The following is a 23773-nucleotide window of genomic DNA, read 5'->3' on the forward strand; positions in this document are numbered from 1 at the left end:
ATTTTTTGAAATGCGAATACCTTTGTCATACTAAATCTATATATATATAGTGTAACTAACACGACTTTCTTTTATATATATATATAAAAGAAAGTCGTGTTAGTTACACTATTTATAACTCAAGAACGGCTTTACCGATATGGCTGAAAATTGGTGAGAAGGTAGGCCAGGAGGCGGACGTAGGATACTTTTTTATTTTTTATTTATTTCGAATTTATGCCTTGAAGAGCTGTTTTTTAATTAAATTACTAATATTGCAAGTGCGAATTTTTAGATGGATGTGATGTGGATGGATGGATGGATGGGATACTAATTAAGTTATATATTTACGCGGACGGAGTCGCAGGCGACAGCTAGTATGGAATAAATGGAATAAATAATCTTAAAAGAATTCTACTTACAATGTAACATTTGATTTGTGTTCGCTAACAAGTAAAACTTTTCAGACTACTTAAAGTATCTTTTTCTTAACAAACCGTTATTTATACGATTATTAGGCAACGTGAAAATTATGTCTTCCGCCGCTATTCAAGATAAAATCCTCCTTTAGAACTTGAATAATGTAGCTTCAATAGCATCTTATGTCTAAAATATATCGCGTATACTTGACACTGCTTGTCTAGTCTGGGATATCTATTGCCTTTTTACACCCTTTATTAACAACAACATCTTATCTTACTAATAATAAAAGCGAATGTTTGGATTAAAGGTATCTCCAGAACGGCAGCATGGATGTCGCTGAAATTTAAAACATAGGAAAAACACATAGTTTTTTTGCCAGAACGCAGTCGCGGGCGTCAGCTAGTTTTAGACTTATAAGAAATCGGTACTTAATCATATTATGCCTTGATCAAATTGATAAATTGAATGTAAGCAATGAAATTTTTCTAGAAATTCCGTAGAAATTTTATGTGAATAGTTAAAATTCTTAGAAAAAGAACACATTTTCGTGGCGACAAATATCATTTGCCAAATGTATTTTCAGAATTTCTACAGTACAAAATATTTCTTATCATTCATGATACATTATTATGGTATTATTTATGCGGCGTCACTGTACTTTCTATAAATCGTATTAATATTATTATTTTATACATGGCCTAAATTTACAAAACTAGAAACTCCAAGTTTTTTGTACTTCTATTCAATTCACTAAAAAGATGACGTCATGAATGATAAATCTTGAAGACTTACCGTAACTGTAAAGCGGCGGAACACGATACTTGACAGCGGCAGTGCAGGCCACAGCTCCCGTGCCCCCGCCGAGTTGCAATCCGTGTGTGATTATTTGCACCAATGTCCCAACGACCGTGATCGTCCAACCCCAACCACCTTCAGGGTAGTAGCGACGAGCTAGCGTCAGAGCTGCTCGCGCACGTAATGCAGCTGCCGTTTCAATGCCCACTGTAGCACCCGCACTAGCACACCTAATCACAAACACACTATTAAAAGTAGTCGAAATCAATCATCGCCTCGTCCTCCAATTCCAACATAGTATGTCATAATAGTCTTAAAATTATTTAACTAAGATTATTATGCAATGTAAGTGAAAATGATATATTTTTTTGAATTCAATGTTGGAGGGCCAGTTGATAAATAACTTCTTACTACAACACATAATGCACAACACTAACCGACGAAATTGAGTCACTTCACGAGCTGCTTCGTAGCCAACACTTTTAGAGCGACCTCGTTCCGCATACTTATTCTGTCGTTGTTGGAAATTAACTCGAGAAACACCACATGTACATAACAATTCTTCAGCTGTTAGCCTAGGCGTGGGCCGTTTTGGTGTGAACTTTTCACGACAGTTGCACTCCGAAGTTCGCCAGGAGAGAAGGCGTTCCAATAAAGTCTTTCTCCGTTGCTTACTCGTACCGTATACTGGATTCGTTTGAACCGCATCGGTATGTACTGAGTTGTTCGCATTGCTGTCTTTTGCGTTACAAGCGTTTGATTTATCAAAAACAAGTTTTCTCCGTGTTTCGTTCTTACTAGACCCAGATTCTGACACGACATTATGAGTAACAGTTTCTCTGTTGATTGCTTTGCCATTACACGATTCAATATTATTCGGTAAGCCATTAGTTATTTTTTCAACGTCTGTATAAAGTGACTTCCATGTTGCTATAACTTCTTCTAGTTTCGGTGGGTCGTTAAAATCGGGATCGGTGCTGGAGTCTGGTAGTTTTGCTTTGGGTGGTGATGCTGGTATGGAATCAAGCGAAACTGGGGCCTCCCGAAGCCGGCCGGGTAAACTGTCACAGCGGCGTAATGTCATTGTCTTGTTTTTTTGTTGCTATCATTTTTAAAACTCCAATTTCACTTTCATTTGTCTCTTGATAACCTGATGATATTAATCTGAAAAGAAACAAACAAAGTTTATTTGACAATTCTCAATAAGATGACCTTGCAATGATGATTCGGCAAGACTCTTTTTTTCTTCTTTTGAAAAGACTTCATTTGAAAAGATAAAACTTTGTTAGCTTTTTTGGTTCTCGCTACTTTAATTTTATACAAACTTCAGAAATTTCTTTAAAGAAAATAAATTGAATTAAATATTTTAAGATTTCTATAAGATGCAGTTAGAAAAGCACAAAGAACCAGACATAATTCCAAGATCACTCAAGAACGCCCACGAAAGCGCTTCCTACCTTTGTATTTAACAAAGGAAATATTACCGAGAAGAGAAATATTAATTTTAATTATCTTAAAGTATAAGAAAGTTAAAAACATAACAATATACATAAATACTCGTGCGATTGTGAAAATACTTTTGAAAGGTAAATATTAATTTAAGAAGAAAGATTTAATATTCAAAAAAAAATTATTGATTCAAATATGATGCTTTTGCCCGTGACTTCGTAGGTGCGGAATTTAAACAAAAAAACTGCAAGATGGGTAGCCCTAAGCGTTCTTCCACACTAAGCTTAATATATCCACGAGACCCGTTGATGCGTTGTGATCTCCACAAGGCATCAACGGGTCTCGTGGACCTTCTATCAAACATCCAGCTAAAGTTTCGCATTTTTATATTGGTCAGATTTTAATCACTCAAATTGCATGCAAATATTTCTTAATCATACAAATCGCTTTCATGTTACAAAATTAAAAAAAAGACAAAGAAATTTAAAGATACTTTCTAAGACATTCCTCATACATATTTAAGTTGTTTTTAGCCTACTTGACACCAAAGTTGAGATAACGTTAGTTTAAATTTCCGATGAAACGAAGTTCCAAATTCAAACTTTTGAACTGAGTAGAAAAAGTACTAAAAACGAGAAAATCCATCCTCAGTATAATAAAGTAGTTAATATTTGATAGTTAGAAAGCAAGAATAACAGATTGCAAACTTCGAGTGCTGTAAGGAATAGAATTAAAAATAAATGAGCAATTGGATATTTACAAACAAAATTAACGCAGCATCCTCAACTTTTCAGACAGTTGTCTATTCATTGTCTATAATTACACGAACTTAACTTTGCTCTCTGTACTTTAACAGACGAATTATATTTTAATTTATTCGTACTTCGTAAACTTTATCAGTAACCTTACATTAATACAAATGTTTTATCTGTCACTAGATGTTGCCCGCGAACATATCCGCGCGAAATTAACAAAAAAGTTATAAGTAGTCTACGCATTCGTCCAGACTTTGCTCTATATCTATGCCAAATTTCATAAAGATCCGTTGGGCCGTTCCGGAGATACCTCCAAACATCCATTCATCTATCCATCGAAACATTTGCATTTATAAAATTAGTAAGTTTTATGACTTTACACCCCAATAACCATACTAATTTACACGTATGAGTAACATTTTACATTACTGTAGTAACCATTTCTTTATTATACGAGGTTCAGTAGATCGTTTATATTTGTAGAGATAATTATGTGATGCACCTTGATGTGATTTTTCTTGTTCATCATCATCATCATCAGCTCACTATACATCCCCACCGAGGGGCTCGGAGCCTACCCTAAGTTAGGGGTGACTAGACCATAGGCAACATTTTTCTTGTTCGATGAAGATTATTCATTTCATCGAACATTATTATTGTCCGTAACTCGATTTGCTTTAAAAATTACGGTAGTTTCTTAATGCATTTTGCTGTTAAATCAAATACATTACTTTGAATCTGCAACCTTATTGCATGATTAAATTTCCCTCAAGACATCCTAACGTGTTCTTTGATCTGTCTAGCATATTTATCTATCTCGTAGCTCCATTCGTCTACGCATCTTCATTACATATATTTTTACGGGTATGTTTACCTGTTTACCTGCTTTTTATGTATCTTTATATACTACATCAGGAACTAATAACTTATACTAATAAGAATATATATTTACTTATAAATTATATTATACTTCGGGTATATATTGTGTTGCGCACAATTGATACAATTCTGTGATAAGATTTGAGTGACACAGAGTGTCGATGGCTCAGAGGTTACACCACTTGCCTTGTAATCTACAGGTTGTGGGTTCGAATCCCGCCATATACCATTGTCTTTTTCGACTTAGATATATATGTATATTTATCCCACGTTCTTAAGGTAAAGGAAATCGTGGAATATTTGTGCAATATTTGCGAAGTGTAGCAAAGATATATGTGAAGTCAACCAATTCACGCTGGGCCAGTGTGGTTGACTATGGTCTAGTTGCTTTGTTTCATATAAAATACTACTAAACAACTAAAGGGTGCCCTTAGTCGTATATCAACTAAGTGTGGCAGTTAGTGTAATATTATAAAAGTGTGTCTACATTTATCATGAGCTCATTGGAGCGAAAAATGTGTAATGTTAATGAAATCGCAGCTAATTCGTTGTAAGGAGTAGAGTGAAGCTATTTGTTAAAGCGACAGGCTACGATATTTTCGTCGTGACATTCGGGCATTGATTAATTTGTCTATTTAAATTATATCAAAGGGAGCAAGGGAATGTGTTTGTGAATTTCTTTTCTATTAGACAATAACATTTAATAGTCGATTTGAAAAAGATAAAAGATTATCTTTAATTTCGTAGATTACAAAAACAATTGATTAATTATTTCGAATTAGTCTTTAGTTTATAACAACATACACATTATTTTAGTGTTTAACTTCTTTGATTTAACAATAATATCTTATTTATACAGAGTTTCACATTTTTAATAATAAAAGAAATTTCAGAAAACGTTTGTCAATATCAAACAACTCAGAACAGTCAAGTTATGTTTTGATTAAAAATAAACGTGCATAGAATAGCGACCCAAATTAAAAAAAGAAAGGAATGCTATTAGCAATGTTTAAATACCTAAAAGACGGTTTAATAGAATTTAAACGTACAAGCATTTAAATTATGTTGGCGTATTCAAGACGATAGCAAACGACTCTCGGATGCTCGACAGTTCGCAGATATTACTAATGACGCTGTACAATCTTAAGTTATGATAACTCCTTAATATTGTCTAGATTTGTATGTAATTTAGCTTTACTAACATACTAGCTGTCGCCCTCAACTTCGTCAGCGCAGAATTAAAAAAAGTAGCCGAAAATATGATCACGTACATAAGCTATCAAATTGCCGTCAAAATCGATCCAGCCGTTATAAACCTTACTAGGAAGGAATGCGGTCATGCTGCCAGACAGATAGACAAAAATTTTAAAATTAAGTTATTACTCATCAGCAACGTAAACACATCATGTGTGCGGATTATGAAATTTTTTGGATAGTATAGACATTTAAATTTTATTAATATGCATAGATTTAATATGTCAAAATAATTTACACTACTGTGAACTAATTAGTTCATAATTCTCCACCAAAATACTTCGACACAATTTGAAAATATGTATACTATTATATTTCATAGCTAATTAAACGTGTAAAGCTATAACATTACTATTTTTCACCTATGTACATATGATTCTGAAAGAAAGACACGAGGGAGACTGTTAGTAAATAAAAATTGGTTTCTGGTAAAATTATTAAAGATAATTACAGGAATGATGATATTTTTTATACAGAAATTTTAGTCTTAGAAACCCACTGTTTACTGAATCCCATTTAATATAATCCTATGTATAGATATTCTGATTATGTCAATGATTAAGAGATAAATTAAAAAATAAAGTAGACAATTGCCAGCCCTCACTCTAAGCTGATAAATAACGTTCAACTAACTTCTTGGAGTAACAAGAAAATATATGTTGTACGTTGTTAACATTGTTTAAAAGCTGGTATATAAATTACTCTCTAGGGTATTGCACTTTGAAATAAATAAAGCTTTTTTGGTTTTTTATTTTATTTTGGGATCTAAGATGATAATTGGAACAACCAAAATGGTAAGAGCCCCCGCACACTAGACTTTTAAGCGCCCGATAGTTTGATAGTGTATATTGAGGTTCACATATTACATCGACTCCTATATCGGGCGACTGAAAGTCTCTAGTGTGCGGGGGCTCTTAAATGTTTTAAATAAAAATAAACAATAAAATTCAGTCTGAAAAATAATATTTCTAAGCGACTTAAGATTTAGACAAAATTATTCGACTTATTACAAGTCTGACAGATATTTAAAGCGTATAAATTAGAAAACTTAATCAAACAAATCGTTGGAAATTGGCCCAAATTACAATAGAACTGCAACCTTTTAAGTCTTGATTACAAGAAATTTTTCATTTAGTCGGAACACGTTGTCGTGCCTGATTTATCAATGTCACTCACAGTACAGCGGGTTCCATATTGAGGTCAATGTTACAAAATTAGTGAAGCTTTTCTTTTTTGTATATTTCCCACAAGACAAACATACGTAACTTAGAACGCGTAAATAATAATTTAACTATAAAACACATTCCTAATCAACTCGTTATTGAATATTACTAATATTATAAATGCGAATGGGCTCGAAACTAGTCGGTGCTGCCACAGGACGAACATAGGTGACTATTTTAGCCATTTTATATAAGTTTATTATAAATGCGAATGTTTGGATGGATGGATAGATGTTTATTACAAGATATCTATCATAGGTATTAAGGTAACTTTGATTTAGCTTCCTTTCTAAAACAAATGGCACTTGATTATTTGTATTTTAGTTAATTGATTGCCGTCTAACGAACCTCTGATAAAACTTAAGAGCAGGATCCTCGCGACACAGGCTGCGCCTAGTGCGAGGATACTGGTAAATACTTGTAATACCCAACTTTTTTGTATTTATTAAGTTTCTTAGCTTAACTTTTCAATGTAAACTTAAGTTTTTTGGATTTTAATATTATAAATTATTTTTTTTTCATTTTTTTCATCTTCGGAACAACTGTATGGAACTCGCTGAAATTTGGCATAGATGTAGATCGAAGCCAGAACGGAGTCGGCGACAGCTAGTTTTAAATAAATAAGCACTCAAGCTAACTAAATATAAATAGGTGAAATACCCCTCAGCCTCTAATAATTATAGTATTCAGAGTTGTAGTATAAATGTTACAACATAAGTAAATACAAGCACAGTATGTCCACGCTTTTATACATAACAACGAGGTAAATAGCAATTTAGTGCACCTTTTTTTTTCAGAGGGGAATTCTTTATGCATACTCCGCGCCCCGGGGGGGATGCGGTAGTTATGTGGGATTCTCCTCCATAGCGGAGGCATACCCACTAAACCCCTCTGTTCCTCCAACGAATCGGGACGGGACCACGGGCACGCTTTCGCTCTCGTCCGCGGCCCCGTCTAACAATTTAGTGCACCTGCCTGTAGGTGACCTAGGATTAGCTGGGTGCATGGTATGTAATGTTTGAATTTGTATTATATGTGTAAGATATGAAATTATTGAAATTGCATTGAATAAAAGACAATGAGATTGCAGGAAATTTCATATAATAATTTTTTACCGCTTTGTCTCTAACGCTTTATATTAAAAGCACCAAAAAAGTCGTCTGTTTCTAGACGTCTATATTTATCATACTTATGTATCTTCGCGTGTTATAACGTCAAATTAAATACCACACAGTAAAAAGTTTTTTTTTTTACTAGTTATCATTTCATGCTTTGCAGAAACTTCACCATAGCGTACAGTCAATCAAAAAAATGTAATATTATTCCGTGACGACCTAAAGTATGTTATAAAAAAATGTTACAGTATGATTCTGAGTCTACAAAACTTTTACAGTATATAATTTTGGTTTGAGTATGAATAAAAATGAACCCTCATAAAATATGATGGATTAATGAATTTTGAATAAATTTATATTTTATACATGATAAAGTAGCACCCTAAGTCGTCTTGTTCGATTTTTGTACAAAAAATATTAATTTGTAACATGAACATTTATGTACAAAATTCACATTAAAACCTTTAAAATGAAAAAAAAACAAACTTAAAGTTACTTATCAACAGAACAAACAACATGGATCATCAACAATTGGCGATCAAATTCATCATTGGTATCGTTTAATATTTCCATTGGTTTACGAACCTATGAAATGTTTTATATTACGAGTAAAGGTCATAATAATGTTTGCGTGTACAATAATTTTCCACAATTATATCCCACGCTTTAATGGTTCTAAGCATAAGGATTACGTCAAGAATATTTGGTACGGAAGCGTCGGCTTTGGTTCAAGGTCGGGTAAGATTACGCGACGCAATTTATGTCCCTTCCTACCTCATATACTTTATAAATAATTTATAAGGTGAAAAACTAGAATTGGTAGCAATTATGTTACTTTAATTTCATCATATTTCTGTAATTTGTACTTTAGTTATTTTTTCTTTATTACTAGCTGTCGCCCGCGACTCCATCTGCGTTGGCATATAAAATAGATAGTAGATTCTCAGATCTACTGAATATTCATATAAAATTCAAATAAAATCGGTAAAGCCGTTTCAAAGGTGTATAGTAACTAACATTTTGACATAAGACTTTTATAAATAAGATGTTAATACGTCATTAAAAGTGAGGAGTTTTATTCTCTGGTTGTATTCAGAATCATTGTTTCAAATAAAAAAAAAATTAACAAGATTAGTTGTCGTCCGCAACTCCGTCAAATAGCCTATGTATTCCGTATACTCTACTCTGGTCTACATGTGTGCCAAATTTCGTCAAAATCCGTTGAGCAGTTCCGGAGATATCTTCAAACAAGCATCCAACCATCCATTTAAGTTTCGCATTTATAATATTAGTAAGATTATTAAGAAATAAGAACTTTTTAAACCAATGTGTAAGGAAAAATCTCTAAACAATAAAGCCATAGCAAGCGTGCCTTTACAGTTTCTTTGCTTGATAAAATAAACAAAATGCAATCAACTCCCGCAAACAATATAAGTAAGTCAGATTACTAAGAACTTTATAAGATGAAAACATAAAAACATTTACATTGAAATAATTAAAAAAATTAAAACAAAACTTACATCCCAATTAGGTGTAGCTAATATAAGTAAATCTTACTAATCTTAGTATGTTATAAATTCGAAAGTTTAGGTGGATGGATGTTTGTTGGAAGGTGTTTCTAGAACGGATCTTGAAGAAATTTGGTACAGATGTAGAACGTCTGGAAGAACACATAGACAAGGAGTCGCGGGCGCCAGCTATTTATTACTAAAATTAAACATTCCGAAGGGGCAGTAAATACAGAGTTATGGTCGTACTTCGTTAAATGCTATATCACATCATGTGAGTACGTATCCATTATAATATTCTAAATTCGATTTGCAACTTTCATACTAACCATTTTGACTTCATACTAAAGTGATATTGAACTTTTGCAATTAAACTTTTGAAGGCATCTTCAGTCTTTTAAAGTCGTTGACTAAAATTATTATTATCAATGTAATGGAAACCTATATCAATTGTTCCTACGTAAACTATCATGTGTTTGAAACGCTAATTTTCCAAGACAAAACTTTAAAAATTAATGCTGTTAATTACGACGCATGAAACATAGCGTACAATAGACAACCACCATAAATATAATAGCTCATCATTTTCAAAATTAGTGTTAATTAAGGTAATTAATAAACAGGAGATAAATCGCTAAATTGTGGCTTAGGATAGTATACGTAGGAGCCATCAATATTTGGAATTATTTTCGGTAAAAATGTACAAATTTATTTTTGTTTCCATTATACCCAAACTGATTTCACAATTTATTTACATTGTAAATTCAAATTATAAATTATATTGTAAGTTTTGAATGATAGACTAGACTATAAAACTGTAATGGGAAATGTTTAGTCTTTTTACAATTCAATCTAGAGTCAGTGATAAGTATACAGAGCAGTCTAAGTAAACGCTATCTCAGTGTTTGCCGTCAAGCTATGGCGTGCAAATAATACTGGATCTGGTTTTCAAAAGGGCCGGTTGTTAATAGAATTGTAAAGGAATATAATACAAATTTATGTTAAAAGACGTTTTCCTCCTTACATATGTTAAAAACCTCTCTTATTCTTTCAAATTCAAAAAAATCGTCTGCTTAATCTTAAGAACGTTAGTGGCTCTAGCGTTAAAGCACTTGACTTTTAATCTGGTTCTGGGTTCGAATCCTGCCCTGTACCAGTGTCTTTTTCGATTTCACATGTGTACATATATCCGATGTTCTTACGGTGAAGGAAACCATCGCGATGCTGTACATATATGAGAAGAAATTCAAAGATATGTGTGAAGTCAACCAACCCTCTCTGTGCCAGCATGGTTGACTATAACCTAGTCACCCCTAAGTTATTTTTCATACAATTAAAAGAGTTTAATATTTTGATTGTTGTTAGCTAAAAATAACAGCTGTAATTAACCTTTGTTTTTATTTATGATTCTAGTCGGTGTGGCATATTATTTTCATAAAGAAAATATCTATTTTAAAGTGGAAAACGTCGTGCTATGTCCATTTAATATTTTTCTTTATCTAGAATGAGAACCATTCGAGTCGGGCTGCGACCCAGTACAAATAGAACGATCCTCTCTAATGAAGAAATGGTCAAACAATGACGTAATTCTATATTACTATAAACTCCACATTTTATGATTATTTAATCAACTTTTATATTCATGATTGTAATCTTAATTCACCATAGTGCTTTAGAATTATCGCAAATATTGTCTGCCATTTAAAATAGAAATTAATTCAATTGTTTGACATTTTTTTTATCTTGTCAATTTCTACTTTTGTTATCCGTTGAACAAGACTGAAATATAATGTCCGTTCAATCTTTCCAACAAAGTTTTTCAAGGAGACTTTTGTATTGTTAGCTTTCAAAAATTTTGCAAACATTGTGTAGTTTTCAGTAAGCATTTGTTTTAATCTTATTTGCAGAACAATGGTAAGAATAGACGCCGTTGAACTTGTTTTGTTTTTGCGCGGAAGGTAATATGGTTATTCTCGGTCTTGATGATATACTATTTGTAAGACAAAGATATTGTAGCAAACATTTTCAATTGGCACATTTTTCACATAAAGACAGACGTGTTTATGTTACCTAGTCTGACTACAGCGAAACACAAAATATTTGAAAATATTTAGAAGACTCAATACTGCTTGCTTAGTTTACATACTTATGTAATCTTACTAATATTATAAATACAAATTTTTGGATGGATGGATGGATGTTTGTTAGTAGGTATCGTCAGAACGGCTCAACGGATCTTGATGAAATTTCGCATGGATGTAGAACATAATCTGGAAAAACACATAGGCTACTAATTATTTTTTTTAATTTCGCTTGGACGGTGTCGCAAGCGGCAACTAGTAAATTAGTATTAGTAGTTATTCTAAAGAATAAATGTAAGATCTTAAATGTGTTATCATTATTTGTTTTAACAATGACAAAGTTTTTAAAAAATTTATTTAAAAAAATACTGTAAAAACATGGACACAGTAGTATTTATTTTATCTGTGAAAATCATTTGGCCAACGCGGGGTGAATAAAATGTGCATTAACAATTATTAGAAGCGTTTTGTATTATAAAAACAACAGTGTTATGGTCGATTGAATATAATTTATTTCTTTATAAGGACAATTTTTCGAAATTGATTTGTATTATTCTGAAGTAGCGATAATCGAGGTGTTCTCTTGTGATTCTGTAGCCTTACACTTTAAATACAATATTAGTTATCATTTTCATTTCTTTTTGTATTTAATTGTTTAATTGAATAGTATCCAGGACGAACAACTTATAAGTACCAAAACTACTAAACTGAACGAAAACTGAGATTAGTAAGTTTTTCATATGTTAGAACTTTGATATTTGGGCCGATGAATGATATAAGACCAAAATCAAGGAATCAATTTAGGTAGTATACCCAAATAATTCTCACAATGTTACGAACAAAATCTTGACTTATACATTTAACCTTGTAGACGTTTATAACATAATGTCTTCACGATGAAAGGTTTGCTTTATTAACTGGCCATAGTTATAATACATTTATGAACTTTTTTTTATAACAAAATTTATGAACATTGATGCAAATCTTCATGATTGCTTATCTCTATACTTATAAAGAGTAGGCAGAGACAAAAAATCCTCTAGTTATTTAATAACACATCTGAAGAGGTTTTGTGTATTATAAACGTGCGTTTCCATTGTTGAAACACGCACAAATTTTCTTTGAAAAAATAAAGGTACCTATATGATTTTGTATAGTTGTTTTAGGCTTAGAAACCCACCGTAAATAAACCTTTGTATTATCCATGTATTCGTAATATCCTAAATAGTTTTACAAGAAACTAAGTATTAAAATTGACCCTCTCATCCGATGTTCTTATCCAGTTGTTTTTATTACAGTTTGTCTAGATTCGATTCGTTTCGCACGATTATTTGCCATATCCAGTACCCATTTCCGTAAATTAAATTGGACACTGACTGTTCGTTGTGTATTGCCGAACGTGCCTTCTTAACACATTCTGCCTTCCCAAAATTGACTGCTTTGACCTATTTATTTTTGTTGTACTCGTTTATGCGTGTTAAAGGGTACGACTTATATTTAATTTTAACAATTTTCTAGCTATCGCAGCGGTCCCATTTGCGAATTAAAAAAAAAACTTAATTAGTAGCTTATGTGTTCTTCCAGACTATGTTCTACATCTATACCAAATTCTATCAAGATCCATTAAGTCGTTCTGAAGGTACCTTCTAATAAACATCCAGCCATCCATTTAAACTCTATCATTTATAATATTAGTAAGATTAAATTGTGAAGAACTAATTATTTCTAAATATGCTCTGTAATTTAAATAAACTGTTCACGTATTAATCGAATCTTAAAATATTAGTAAAAGTATCTCCAGGAGAAATTAGTTATAGCTCACTAAGTTTTTCACTTCGAAGAAATTAGTGAAACTTTGTTATTTGTTCAATAAATATTAAAGTACTTTTTATTCTATTAATAATAGTTTTACCTTTAAAAGTAACTATGCGTTCGGAAACAAGTCAGTCAAATCTACATATTTAATGAAATATTATTTCATCTGTATCCAAGTATTAAGATGTATACACACAACACTTTTTTGATAACGAATTTAAAACATATCCTACTCAAACTTTTCTTATCTTTTATTATTTTTTATGATACGGAAAACAAAGTCAAAACTTTGCTATAATTTGGCAATGAGGTGACTAAAACACGATTGCACTGGTTGTCAGTGAGTAATGATTTCGGTCACGTCATGCAAGCGATGTGCGGACACGTAGCCGACTAGCGGTCAGGTGCGTACTCAACGGAATGTACAATCACCTTCATTAGCGGTATACAACTACTGTCGAAAATCTTTTAAACGAACACAGGATTCCACAGAACTAACATATTAATATAAATTGTCATTCCTCTCACTATCTTTGACAAAACAGAAATTGCAATAATTGCAAAAGAATCTGGATGACCGGGAGTCCAAGGAACCGTAATATTTTCTTACTTATTTTTCTCCAACCCAAGTTTCTCACTTATAGAGGTCGTCCGTCGAAACTGGACAATGGTTGTCGCTTATAGAGGTTTCGCGCTTATCCAATCCACGTTAAACTGTAATATAAGTATCATTGCAGTTGAAAACCACAGTTACCTGTACATGTAAGGTCTGCCTTCAAAAGTTAAGGCAAAATATTATAAGGCAATAGTCTATTCTAAGTTATACAATAATCAAGGTAAATAAAATTGCATAAAACCTATTCTTTGATTCAATCATCGATATTGTTTATAATGATTATTTTTTAAGGAAGAGTTTAAATTCGTTACGGGATGTAAGGCAATTTTTGTAAGTGGAATACTGCCAACGACGGCGACTGTACAGGCCACTCGAGTACCTGACACACACCTGACAATGTTGTAGCGTATAACACCACCAATTAAACTATGTGACATTTCGAATGTGTAGCAATCGTCGCACAGATTTTTAAATTTCGAATCGATTACGTAAATTGAGTTTAATTGAGTGCACAGATTTATTGCAGGTAAATTAATACGTTAAATTTTATAAAGAAACTAGCTGTCGCCAGCGTCCGCGCAGAATTAAAAAAAACTTAAGCCTATGCGTATTTCCAGACTATGTTTTACATCTGTACCAAGTCACAGCGAGATCCATGCCTTTTGTTATGGAGATATCTTTAAACATCCATCCATCTAAACTTTCGCATATAATTTATAATACTAGCTATCGCCCGCGAATCTGTTCGCGTGGAATTAAAAAAAACTTAGTAGCCTATCTGTTTTTCCTGACTCTGTTCTACATCTATGTCAAACTTCACCAAGATTCATACAGCCGTACCGGAAATACCTTCAAACATCCATCCATCTAAACTTTCGCATTTGAATTTATAATACTAGCTGTCGCTGTCAGGACTCTGTTCGCGTGGAATTAAAAAAAAACTTAGTAGCCTATCTGTTCTTCCTATGCTCTACATCTATGCCAAATTTCAGCAAGATCTATGCAGCCGATCTAGAGATACCATCAAACAAACTTCCATCAAAATTTTTGTATTTATAAGTAAGTCGTGCAACTATTAAACATAAGCGATTGAAAAGATTATAATAAAAATTGCAATGTCAATATCGAAACATTAAAGCGAGTTCATTAGGCTGAGATACAACGTAATGACGTTACAAATGAACCGAATAATAATTGAACGGGTGACTTCTAAAACTTTCGTCTTTATTAAAACCCAGCAGAGCTAGACAAAAGAATTGGAAGCCTGAGAATAATGGTCAAAGTTTGACGATTGCCAATTTATTTTGTCAATCAAGTGGTACGCACGTCTTAATTAGAGACATTCGTTTTAGGTTATTCACTGATAAAAATCTAATTTAAAACGTCTATTTGAAAAAATAAACATTTTACAGTTAAATTTAAGACATGTAGGTTTTTAATTAAATTAATGTGTAATTAATAGCTAACTGTTTTATAACTAATTAATTTAAAAATTATTTCGTTAATTCGTTCTTACATTTTATTATTCAATTATATTGTGCATTTAAAAAAAAAACAATATTTTATATTAATTAAAAATATAATGTTACTTAAGTTAGTCCGGTAAAATAAAAAACTTAACACCTCATTTTACATTAATTTCAGTTTTAATAATACTTATATACCTAACAGAATATAAACCAAACAATATTAGCTTTATACACTTAAACTGTATATTAAATTGTCAAACAAGTTAATTGTTGCTTAATATTAAAAGTACCTGGATGACCGAGCTTTGCTCGGTATTTTTTTTTTAATTGTGTTTCTTGGAAATTATATTTAAGTACGAATGACTAATAAAATGATGAAATATGAATAATATTTTCCGATCTTACCGATAGAAAAAGTTAAGTTTATGTTTAAGTTGATTATCGATAAAACACGAAAAAAGGCCTTTTTCTAAAAATGATTCCTAGCTAGATCGATTTATCGCCGCCGAAACCCCCTATATACTAATCTTTTTGAAAATCGTTGGAGCCGATTCCGAGATTCCAATTATGTATACAAGAATTGCTCATTTAAAGATATAAAATTTCCTTTAAATTATGACTTTAAATATAATGCTTAAAATACAAACTTAAATTAAGTAAAATATTCAAAATATTATTTATAAATATTTAAAATGCTTACCTCTTAGTTAAAAAAGTTTAGTAAACACGTTCGCGAGACACGCAAGAGACGCGGAGTGGACGCCGCGTGCGTTCCATAGCGGCGGCGAGCCAACACTGCCTGATAAACTCTGATATCACGGCACTACAGCTGTCTTGTACGCATGCATGTAAACAAAAAAGTTTTTAATTTCTCTGAGCTTAAAAAATTGACCACTAAAAATCCAAAAGCTATTTAAAATAGAAAAAAAACTTTATAGTTTTCTTCCTGGAATTTACTAATTTTAAATTATTAAAATTTCTCCCTTTCTTTCCTATAACGTTTAAAATAGCGCTTTACCAGGATTATTTTATTGAGTAGTGATATATTATAATTGAAAGATTTTACTTGCGGCCAATTGGACAGATTAAACTTTATTAAGTGCATAAGGTAAAGGTAATAGCTAAATATGAGAAGAGAAAGCCAATATTATTTCTAATAAATTGCTAGACAATATTTTTTTAAATTTACATACATACAAAATACACCATTTTGAACCATGCAATAAAGTTAGGCAATTGCTTTGAACGGAATTTAATTACTTACCCTTATAGACGTATCCCTCTTTGATAATTAATGTTGTTCCATTGCTAAGGCCGTGCATTCCATTCACGATAAATTCGACTGAATTATATCTTGGTATTGACCATATGCAATGCTGTTTTTGATCTGCACTGCCGATACTTGACATAGTTAATATAATGCATAACCCTAATACTTAATGATTCCATTAATTCATAAGAGAAAGGGTGTGAAAGAGATTAACCAGATGTGAACCTCTCCTTGACAATTATTTAACAGTGGTAGAGTCCGCTTTAACATCTTCCCACGAATTGGCCGGTTCGTTGCAATGCGATGTCCACACACAAGACAGGCGTAAAGTGGAAGCAATTCCGCGTTTCGTTTGATGAGAGTTCGTCCCGGTGGCTTAATTTTAGTATTCTTATAAGGAAAGGATAGGAATTGGAAATGGATTTTCCGAACAAAAGGATGCATGGGAAGGCAAAATATTCTCTTTCTGTGCATCTGTCCTCCGTCGATTAAATGTATGCGGTGCATCTGCAATTCCGTATGTCTATGGGCAACGGTCACTTCGCTATTTCAGCGATTTCAGGTGGCCGCTCGCTCGCTTGCCACCTTATGATATTATAAAAAAAATGACTCTCCTATTCCTTGTAAAAACAATTGAATTCTCGTCCTTAAGTACTAAATATTCTTGCCATTTGGTAACTTTTTGTACAATTCTCTCTTGGAATTTGAGACAATGCCGTTGGATATTTGGTCGTTGCATCACTGTAATACCAAAGCCCAGGTACTATGCAAGTAAGGTTATTCACGTTCATTCTTTTCCTTTGAGAAATCACAAGATGTCTAATACCGCGTGGGCGATTGTTGAGTTGGTCGATCTCCAGGCAGTCTGTGAGATATTTTACAAACAAAATTCTCTTTAAATATGTTATATTTATAAGCCGATTTCTTTATAGTAAGATTTAACTAAAGAATAAATAATCTATAACATATTTAAGTCAACAATACAAAAGATTCTGATATGTGAATTGAAGAGTAGCCAAGGCGATATCACTGTCTATTTTTGCGTACGGCCGTTCACCATTGCTAAATATAAAATTGCGAATACCAAACTCTAATTGATTACCTCAATGATCGGGAAAGAACACATATATTGTATATATTGTTGATGGTATATAGAAATCTTTCGATGTATTTGTGTGTATATATCTTATGTAGTATGTAATGTAGTCGGTACATCTTCTCTTAGTATCACCTTCCTATCTTCTCACTATTTATAACATAAGTTTGTTCATCTTAATCGATAATTATAATATACAAGTCTTATTTGATGTTGACCCTTAAACATTAGGCCCTTCTTACACAAAGCAAAGTAAATCTCCGAAACGAATAATGTATCCTGATGTCGTGAGTATCCACAACGTTAAATCTTTGACGCCAGTCGTCTGCTCGGTCAGTACAGGCATTTCTTACATCAAAGGAAGTTTTTTCACGACACCAAAATGTCTGCAACGCATGCCTGTGGCGACTTAAATCCCCGGATTTCTAAAATTTAATTGGTATTATGTACCAAACCTTAGACGCTTCTTAAATATTAAGAATCAAAATTATTTAAGGATATTACGAGAAACACTGTGGGTCATTGCTAGTTATATTATAAATGAAGAATCTCGTCGATGCGAGTAACGAAGTACAAGTTAATCACGTATCGACAGATCGGCTTCCCGCACACCCCGCAATCTAACAGGCTTCGATCCCATTTGGTGGGTGATATGTTCAATGAAACGTTTGATATTACTCTCTGCCGACTAGAAATATTGTTAATTATACTATTTTGTTCTTGATAAGTGCTACAAATATTATTTGCTATATGTATTCCATTTCATATTAATTTAATGCTAATTTTATTAATTCTATTTCAGTTAGTCTCAACCTCAATATAATATAATTCATAAAGGATTTTTTCATGGAAATCATTTTTATTTTTATTTTTAAACTATATGTCGCCCGCGAGTCTGTCCGCGCGAGATTAAAAAACAAAATAAGTAGTTTATAACGTCCAGACTATGTTCTACATCGATGCCAAATTTCAACATGATCCATGCAGCCGTTTCGGAGTCAAACATCCATCCATGCGTCTAAACAATCGTATTTATAATATTGGTAAGATAAATAATATTATATCGACGCATACAAACTCGTCCGTTATGGGCATTGAATCTTCTTTTTGTATACGACCACGATACCACCTTAAATGACACAAATTAGCGATGCCTTGTTTAAAGCAATGAAGCTATAAAATACCAAAATAATTTATAATGTCTTCTTAAATATAGACAGATAATTGTCGAGTATATTTACAGTTAAAATGTATCCACAAAATTCGTCAAGAATGTTTATTTGTTTTAAATTCTTGGTAATGATTTCAGATTGGCAACTGACTTTCGTTAATGATTTCGTAGTTTCACACGAGGGCGAAATAGTGAGCCAGAGCAGTAGACAATGCAGTACTGCTATTGTTTTAAATACATGTCGTAAGAAAACAATTGTGTGTTGATAATAACTGTAAATTGTAACGCTGTTACCTGCATTAAAAAACAATATTGTTGTCCTAGTTTTTTCTTACCAAATGACAAGGATGACAATATGCTTTTATGCAAATGTTTCTACACTAGAAACACAGAGTATGTGTGCATTTATCGAATTGTAATACTGCTTTATCTATTGCTCTGCTTCACTCTGTTTCTCTTATGGATCTGGCATAAGACTGGTTAAGGAACCAGCGGAAGTGTGTTGACATCAAACAAATGATGACGTGACGCACTGCAGTGACAGTTATTAATGTTGCAGACTATCAATAGAATCGCCGGAACAAAACTCAATTTGCGAGCCCAATAGTTCCATGAAGTCAAACCGTATTATTTAACCAAGTTTGACTGGACTGGTTTGAATTTCAAATTTCACCAGTCACGTATGCTACTACTGATAAAATATTGTGTCATAATAATATTATGTCACCAAAAATATTAAATTATATATGCGTTTTAAAGTTTACGATAAACAAATGTTAAGCCTGGTATCACTTGATTTAGTTAAATGTAGTTAAAAGTAGCTGTCGCCCGCGACTCCGTCCGCGCGGAATTTAAAACTTAACTAGTAATCGATGTGTTTTTCCAGACTATGTCTTACATCCGTGCCAAATTTCACCTACATACGTTGAGCCGTTCTGGAGATACCTTCAAAAATCATTCCGCCCATACATACATCCATCTAAACATTTCTAATATTAAATAAGTTTAGATATTCCTTTATGCTACTAAAAAATGAAATTCTAATGCAAAATTTCACTTAAAATTTTCATTTTCGTACAACCGAAACTAAAAGGATGACAATAAAGGAGTATGCTTGTACTTAAAAGTTCAACAATATCTATCAATAACTAAGTAATAACCATTTCCAAAAGTGTAATTAAGAATAACTGAAAATGTTTGAAATTAAAACAACGTGTAATCCCTTAATTACATTTTTGTACCAAATGACTCGAGCTATATCGGATCAATTCACGTCACTGCGCGATGTTTACTCTAAGGGCTGTCGTACAGGCAACGACAAGCTTTAAAAACTGAGGATTTTAATAGCTAGGCTACGCAATACAATATAGAGGTTCGTGCACTGCGCAAATCGTCGACATTTCTATTTGTCATTGCCAAGGACAGTCATTTGCAATCTGCTTGGTAAGATCGTTGTGAGAAAATAGCTGCAATTTTCAGGATGACGAAGTAAATCCATACAACTAACATGTTTTTACTATGTCTGTCCTGACCGAATAGACGATTATCGCGACGCAATACAATACTAGTTTCGACGATTTACGTTGCTTTGTGTACGAAGGGCCTTAATAAGCGGTTATAACAAGCATCGATTTCTATTTTTTCCACTACATCTATTGATTATTACCTAGTCTTATTACAACACATTCCCAACTAGGCCAAAACCGAAAAGGACTGAAGAACTAAGAGAAGGAACATTGTATTTTAAATACAAAGTGAACTAGGCAATAGATGATGATAAATATTTTTGAGATTTTCTTTTATATCAAAAACGTTCGCGGGCAGAGATATATAGGGAATCCTACCGAAAATTTACCATAATCTGATCAATATTATTCCAGACTAAGTTCTACATCTGTGTCATATTCCATCTGGATCCGTTCAGCCGTTCTAGAGACACCTTCAAACATCCATCCATTTAAAAAATATCATTTAAATTATTAGTAAGAAGTGCGATTAAGCGAGACTCATTGTCCTGTCCCAAAATATGACCAACACCGGGAAACTCGGGTTAAAGGGAACTTCTATAAGGGACAGAAATATCGCGGTCCCTTGGACTCTCGCTTAATCAATTCGACTGTACATTATCTTATTTAACATAAGAAATTTAGGTCGAGCATTCAATATTGAAATGTGTGCCTGTAATTTCATTCAACTGATATTATATTTATTATAAAGAATATTAAACAAAATATTGTGTTGCAGACGATTTATGCATGAATAATTTTAAATGTGAATCTCCAATTAGTGTTTGAGAAGTTTGCAAGACCATGACAAGTTTGTGCAATTCCCTAGAAGTTGTTTGCAACTAAAATAACACGAACTGTTATAGTTAATTGTTGTTTAAAATGAGACACATTAGTCACAGTTGAATTTGTTTTTAATTAAACAATATATAACTATATCATAAGTTTATAAAATATGGCTGGATAATATTATAGAAATTTGAATCTGTATATCTTTCTTTAGAAGAAGAAGGCATTTCAAATTTCTATTTATAAATTCATTAATATTGTTGTCAGAGATTGAATGGAATCAAATGTCACTTCTTTTTTTAATTCAATATAAGAATATAAAGTAAGTATTGTTAGGAAGAAAATCCGAAAATGTGGCAGTTGACCCAACACTAGCCTTAATAAATGTTGACGTTTGTGTCCCCTTACTTCATTCTGACACTGGACTTTGTAAGGAAAGCACGTCATTCGCGCAAAAAGATTCCAAAGAATATTGGTTAAAATATTTTTAAAAATTAAAAAAAAATTAAAAGATTTCCTCGTAATATGGTCATGTAAATATTTATCGGTACTTACTATTATATGTGGTAAGTCGATATACCGATATTGAACATTAACACAAAGAGCTGTGTCTTTAATGTTCCGAGTCTCATAAAGACTTTATCTGCAATAATCAAGCAGTTTATATTCAAAGCGATTGGTATCTCAACAAGAGCAAATAACTATCGAAATCAGGTCACGTATATCAATATATTTATTTATATTTAGCAAACTTCGATTACAGGAATTAGGGAGCCGTGGTAATGACCCAATAAAGTTTCCGCATACAAGGTTCATTACACTGACCTGTATTCAACTGGACGGGTTATAATCAGTGATATTTTGTGTCTATTTCATTTACGCCATTGTGGCGCTGATTGTAGCGAATGCTAACGGTGTTGGAAACTCGAACTAATAATAGCCATATAATTAGCTGACAGTAACTTCAACTGACAATTTCAATTCGGAACGAAGTAAAAGCTGTAATTTCTACGTAGTATCCTATTCATTGTATGAGATCAATGTTAAAACCAGATGAAAGAAAATCCGTAAAACGTAAAGTGCTAATAAAATGCAAAGCCAAATAGAGCACTTAAAATAGTCGAACATTTTGTGAGGCTTTATTAAGTACATCGAAAATTTATACGACAAGAAACTATTTGTAAAAGAGTTTGGATGAAATAAGTAAGTTGATTTTATAGCTCGAAAATAGTTACGCGTTTAAAAGTTTAAAATAAATTCAATTAAAGTTATCTTAGAAAAGACATGGGCAAAAGTTTAGATTATACAAAAATAACAAAGACAATTTTCTCTTATCATTCTTTTTCGTTTGTTTAGAGTGTCAATTACAAAAGAAAGGTTTTTGCGAAATAAATATTCATAGAAATAAAGAAATAGGTTTGAATGCGATCTTGCGCTATTTTTTTCTATAATTGCTTACCAAGCAAATGAACCATTACTTTTTTTTAGATTGTAATTTTCACTTACTTGGCAAGTTAATTTCTTTATTATGTTTTTAATTATTTAGTAATCTGTCTATTGATATCGATAAATTTAAACAATAAAAGTCGAAACAATTAAAACAACCAATACAAGTTCATAGTCAAATTGGCTCTTGTATAGCTAACCTATTTGACGGATTGCCAAATTGGTGTCGTGTTGTTATTGCTTCGGTCCAATCAGGGAAAGCCTTATAGACAAAAAAGTGCAAAAAATATATCACATATTAGTTTTAAATGAAAAATATAAACAACAAATTCGATCACGATTAATAGACAGAAAATGTATTAAATTATTCAAACTTTCGTGAGACATTATACTAAACTGATATATAAACACGGCTAAACACTCACGTATATACGTCCGGTGGCGGCACCGACTAGTTTCGAGCCCATCGGGGGCCCTTCATCAGGATGAGTGGTACTGGTATTATTTCGCGGACGCGGCCCGTCGCTCACTCTAAAACCACTAAATAATGCTCTTGGTGTCTCTTACACCATTAATGTTACTTACTTAACTTTGGTACCAAACCAAACTAAATGAAAATATCAGGAACTATCTTTGAACCGTTCTCCATATAAATAACAACGCGTCATGAAAGTTATTGTCGAGTTATACACGATTAAAGTTCGACATAAACTTTACGACGTCTTAACTAAACTTTATTGTCAAGTACTAGTAAGTTATTGGTTATGTATCGTTTAAACCATCAAATTAACAGTGGTAGAGCCCGCTTTAACATCTTCGCACGAATCGGCCCGGCTCGCCCGGTGAAATACCACGACCACACAGAAGACAGGCGTGAAGTGGAAGCAATTCCGCGTTTCGTCTGATGAGTGTGCGTCCCGGAGGCCAAAATTAGTCCTCTTTCCCTTCCTATCCTATTTCTTATAAGGAAAGAATGGGAAGTGGAAGTGGACTTTCCGGATGAGAGGATGCATGGGATGGGAAAATATTTTATTTCTGTGCATCCTCTGCTCCGTCGATTAAAGGTAGGCAACGCATATGCAATGGCGTATGTCTATGGGCAACGGTCACTTCGCTGTTTCAGCGATTTCAGGTG

At 32.7% G+C, this 23773-nt stretch overlaps 2 protein-coding genes across 2 annotated transcripts in view; one reads left to right on the forward strand and one right to left on the reverse strand.

The window, feature by feature from the left end:
• Nucleotides 1-16142, reverse strand: part of LOC106122109 (monocarboxylate transporter 10) — a 111374-nt gene extending 95232 nt beyond the window's left edge. The window contains exons 1-3 of the mRNA XM_013317976.1: nucleotides 16062-16142; nucleotides 1635-2361; nucleotides 1195-1427 (exon numbers count right to left, since the gene is read on the reverse strand). Of these exons, the coding sequence (XP_013173430.1) occupies nucleotides 1195-1427; nucleotides 1635-2281 (880 nt within the window). The 5' untranslated portion in view covers nucleotides 2282-2361; nucleotides 16062-16142. The remainder of the gene's footprint in view (nucleotides 1-1194; nucleotides 1428-1634; nucleotides 2362-16061) is intronic.
• The window catches only part of LOC106122108 (glutamate receptor ionotropic, kainate 2), a 121179-nt gene that overhangs the window by 83102 nt on the left and 14304 nt on the right, over nucleotides 1-23773 (forward strand). The gene's annotated exons all lie outside the window — the stretch shown is intronic.

Source organism: Papilio xuthus, unplaced genomic scaffold (genome assembly GCF_000836235.2).
Source record: "Papilio xuthus unplaced genomic scaffold, Pxut_1.1 DF826933.1, whole genome shotgun sequence".
In the NCBI taxonomy this organism is placed as follows: Eukaryota; Metazoa; Arthropoda; class Insecta; order Lepidoptera; family Papilionidae; genus Papilio; species Papilio xuthus.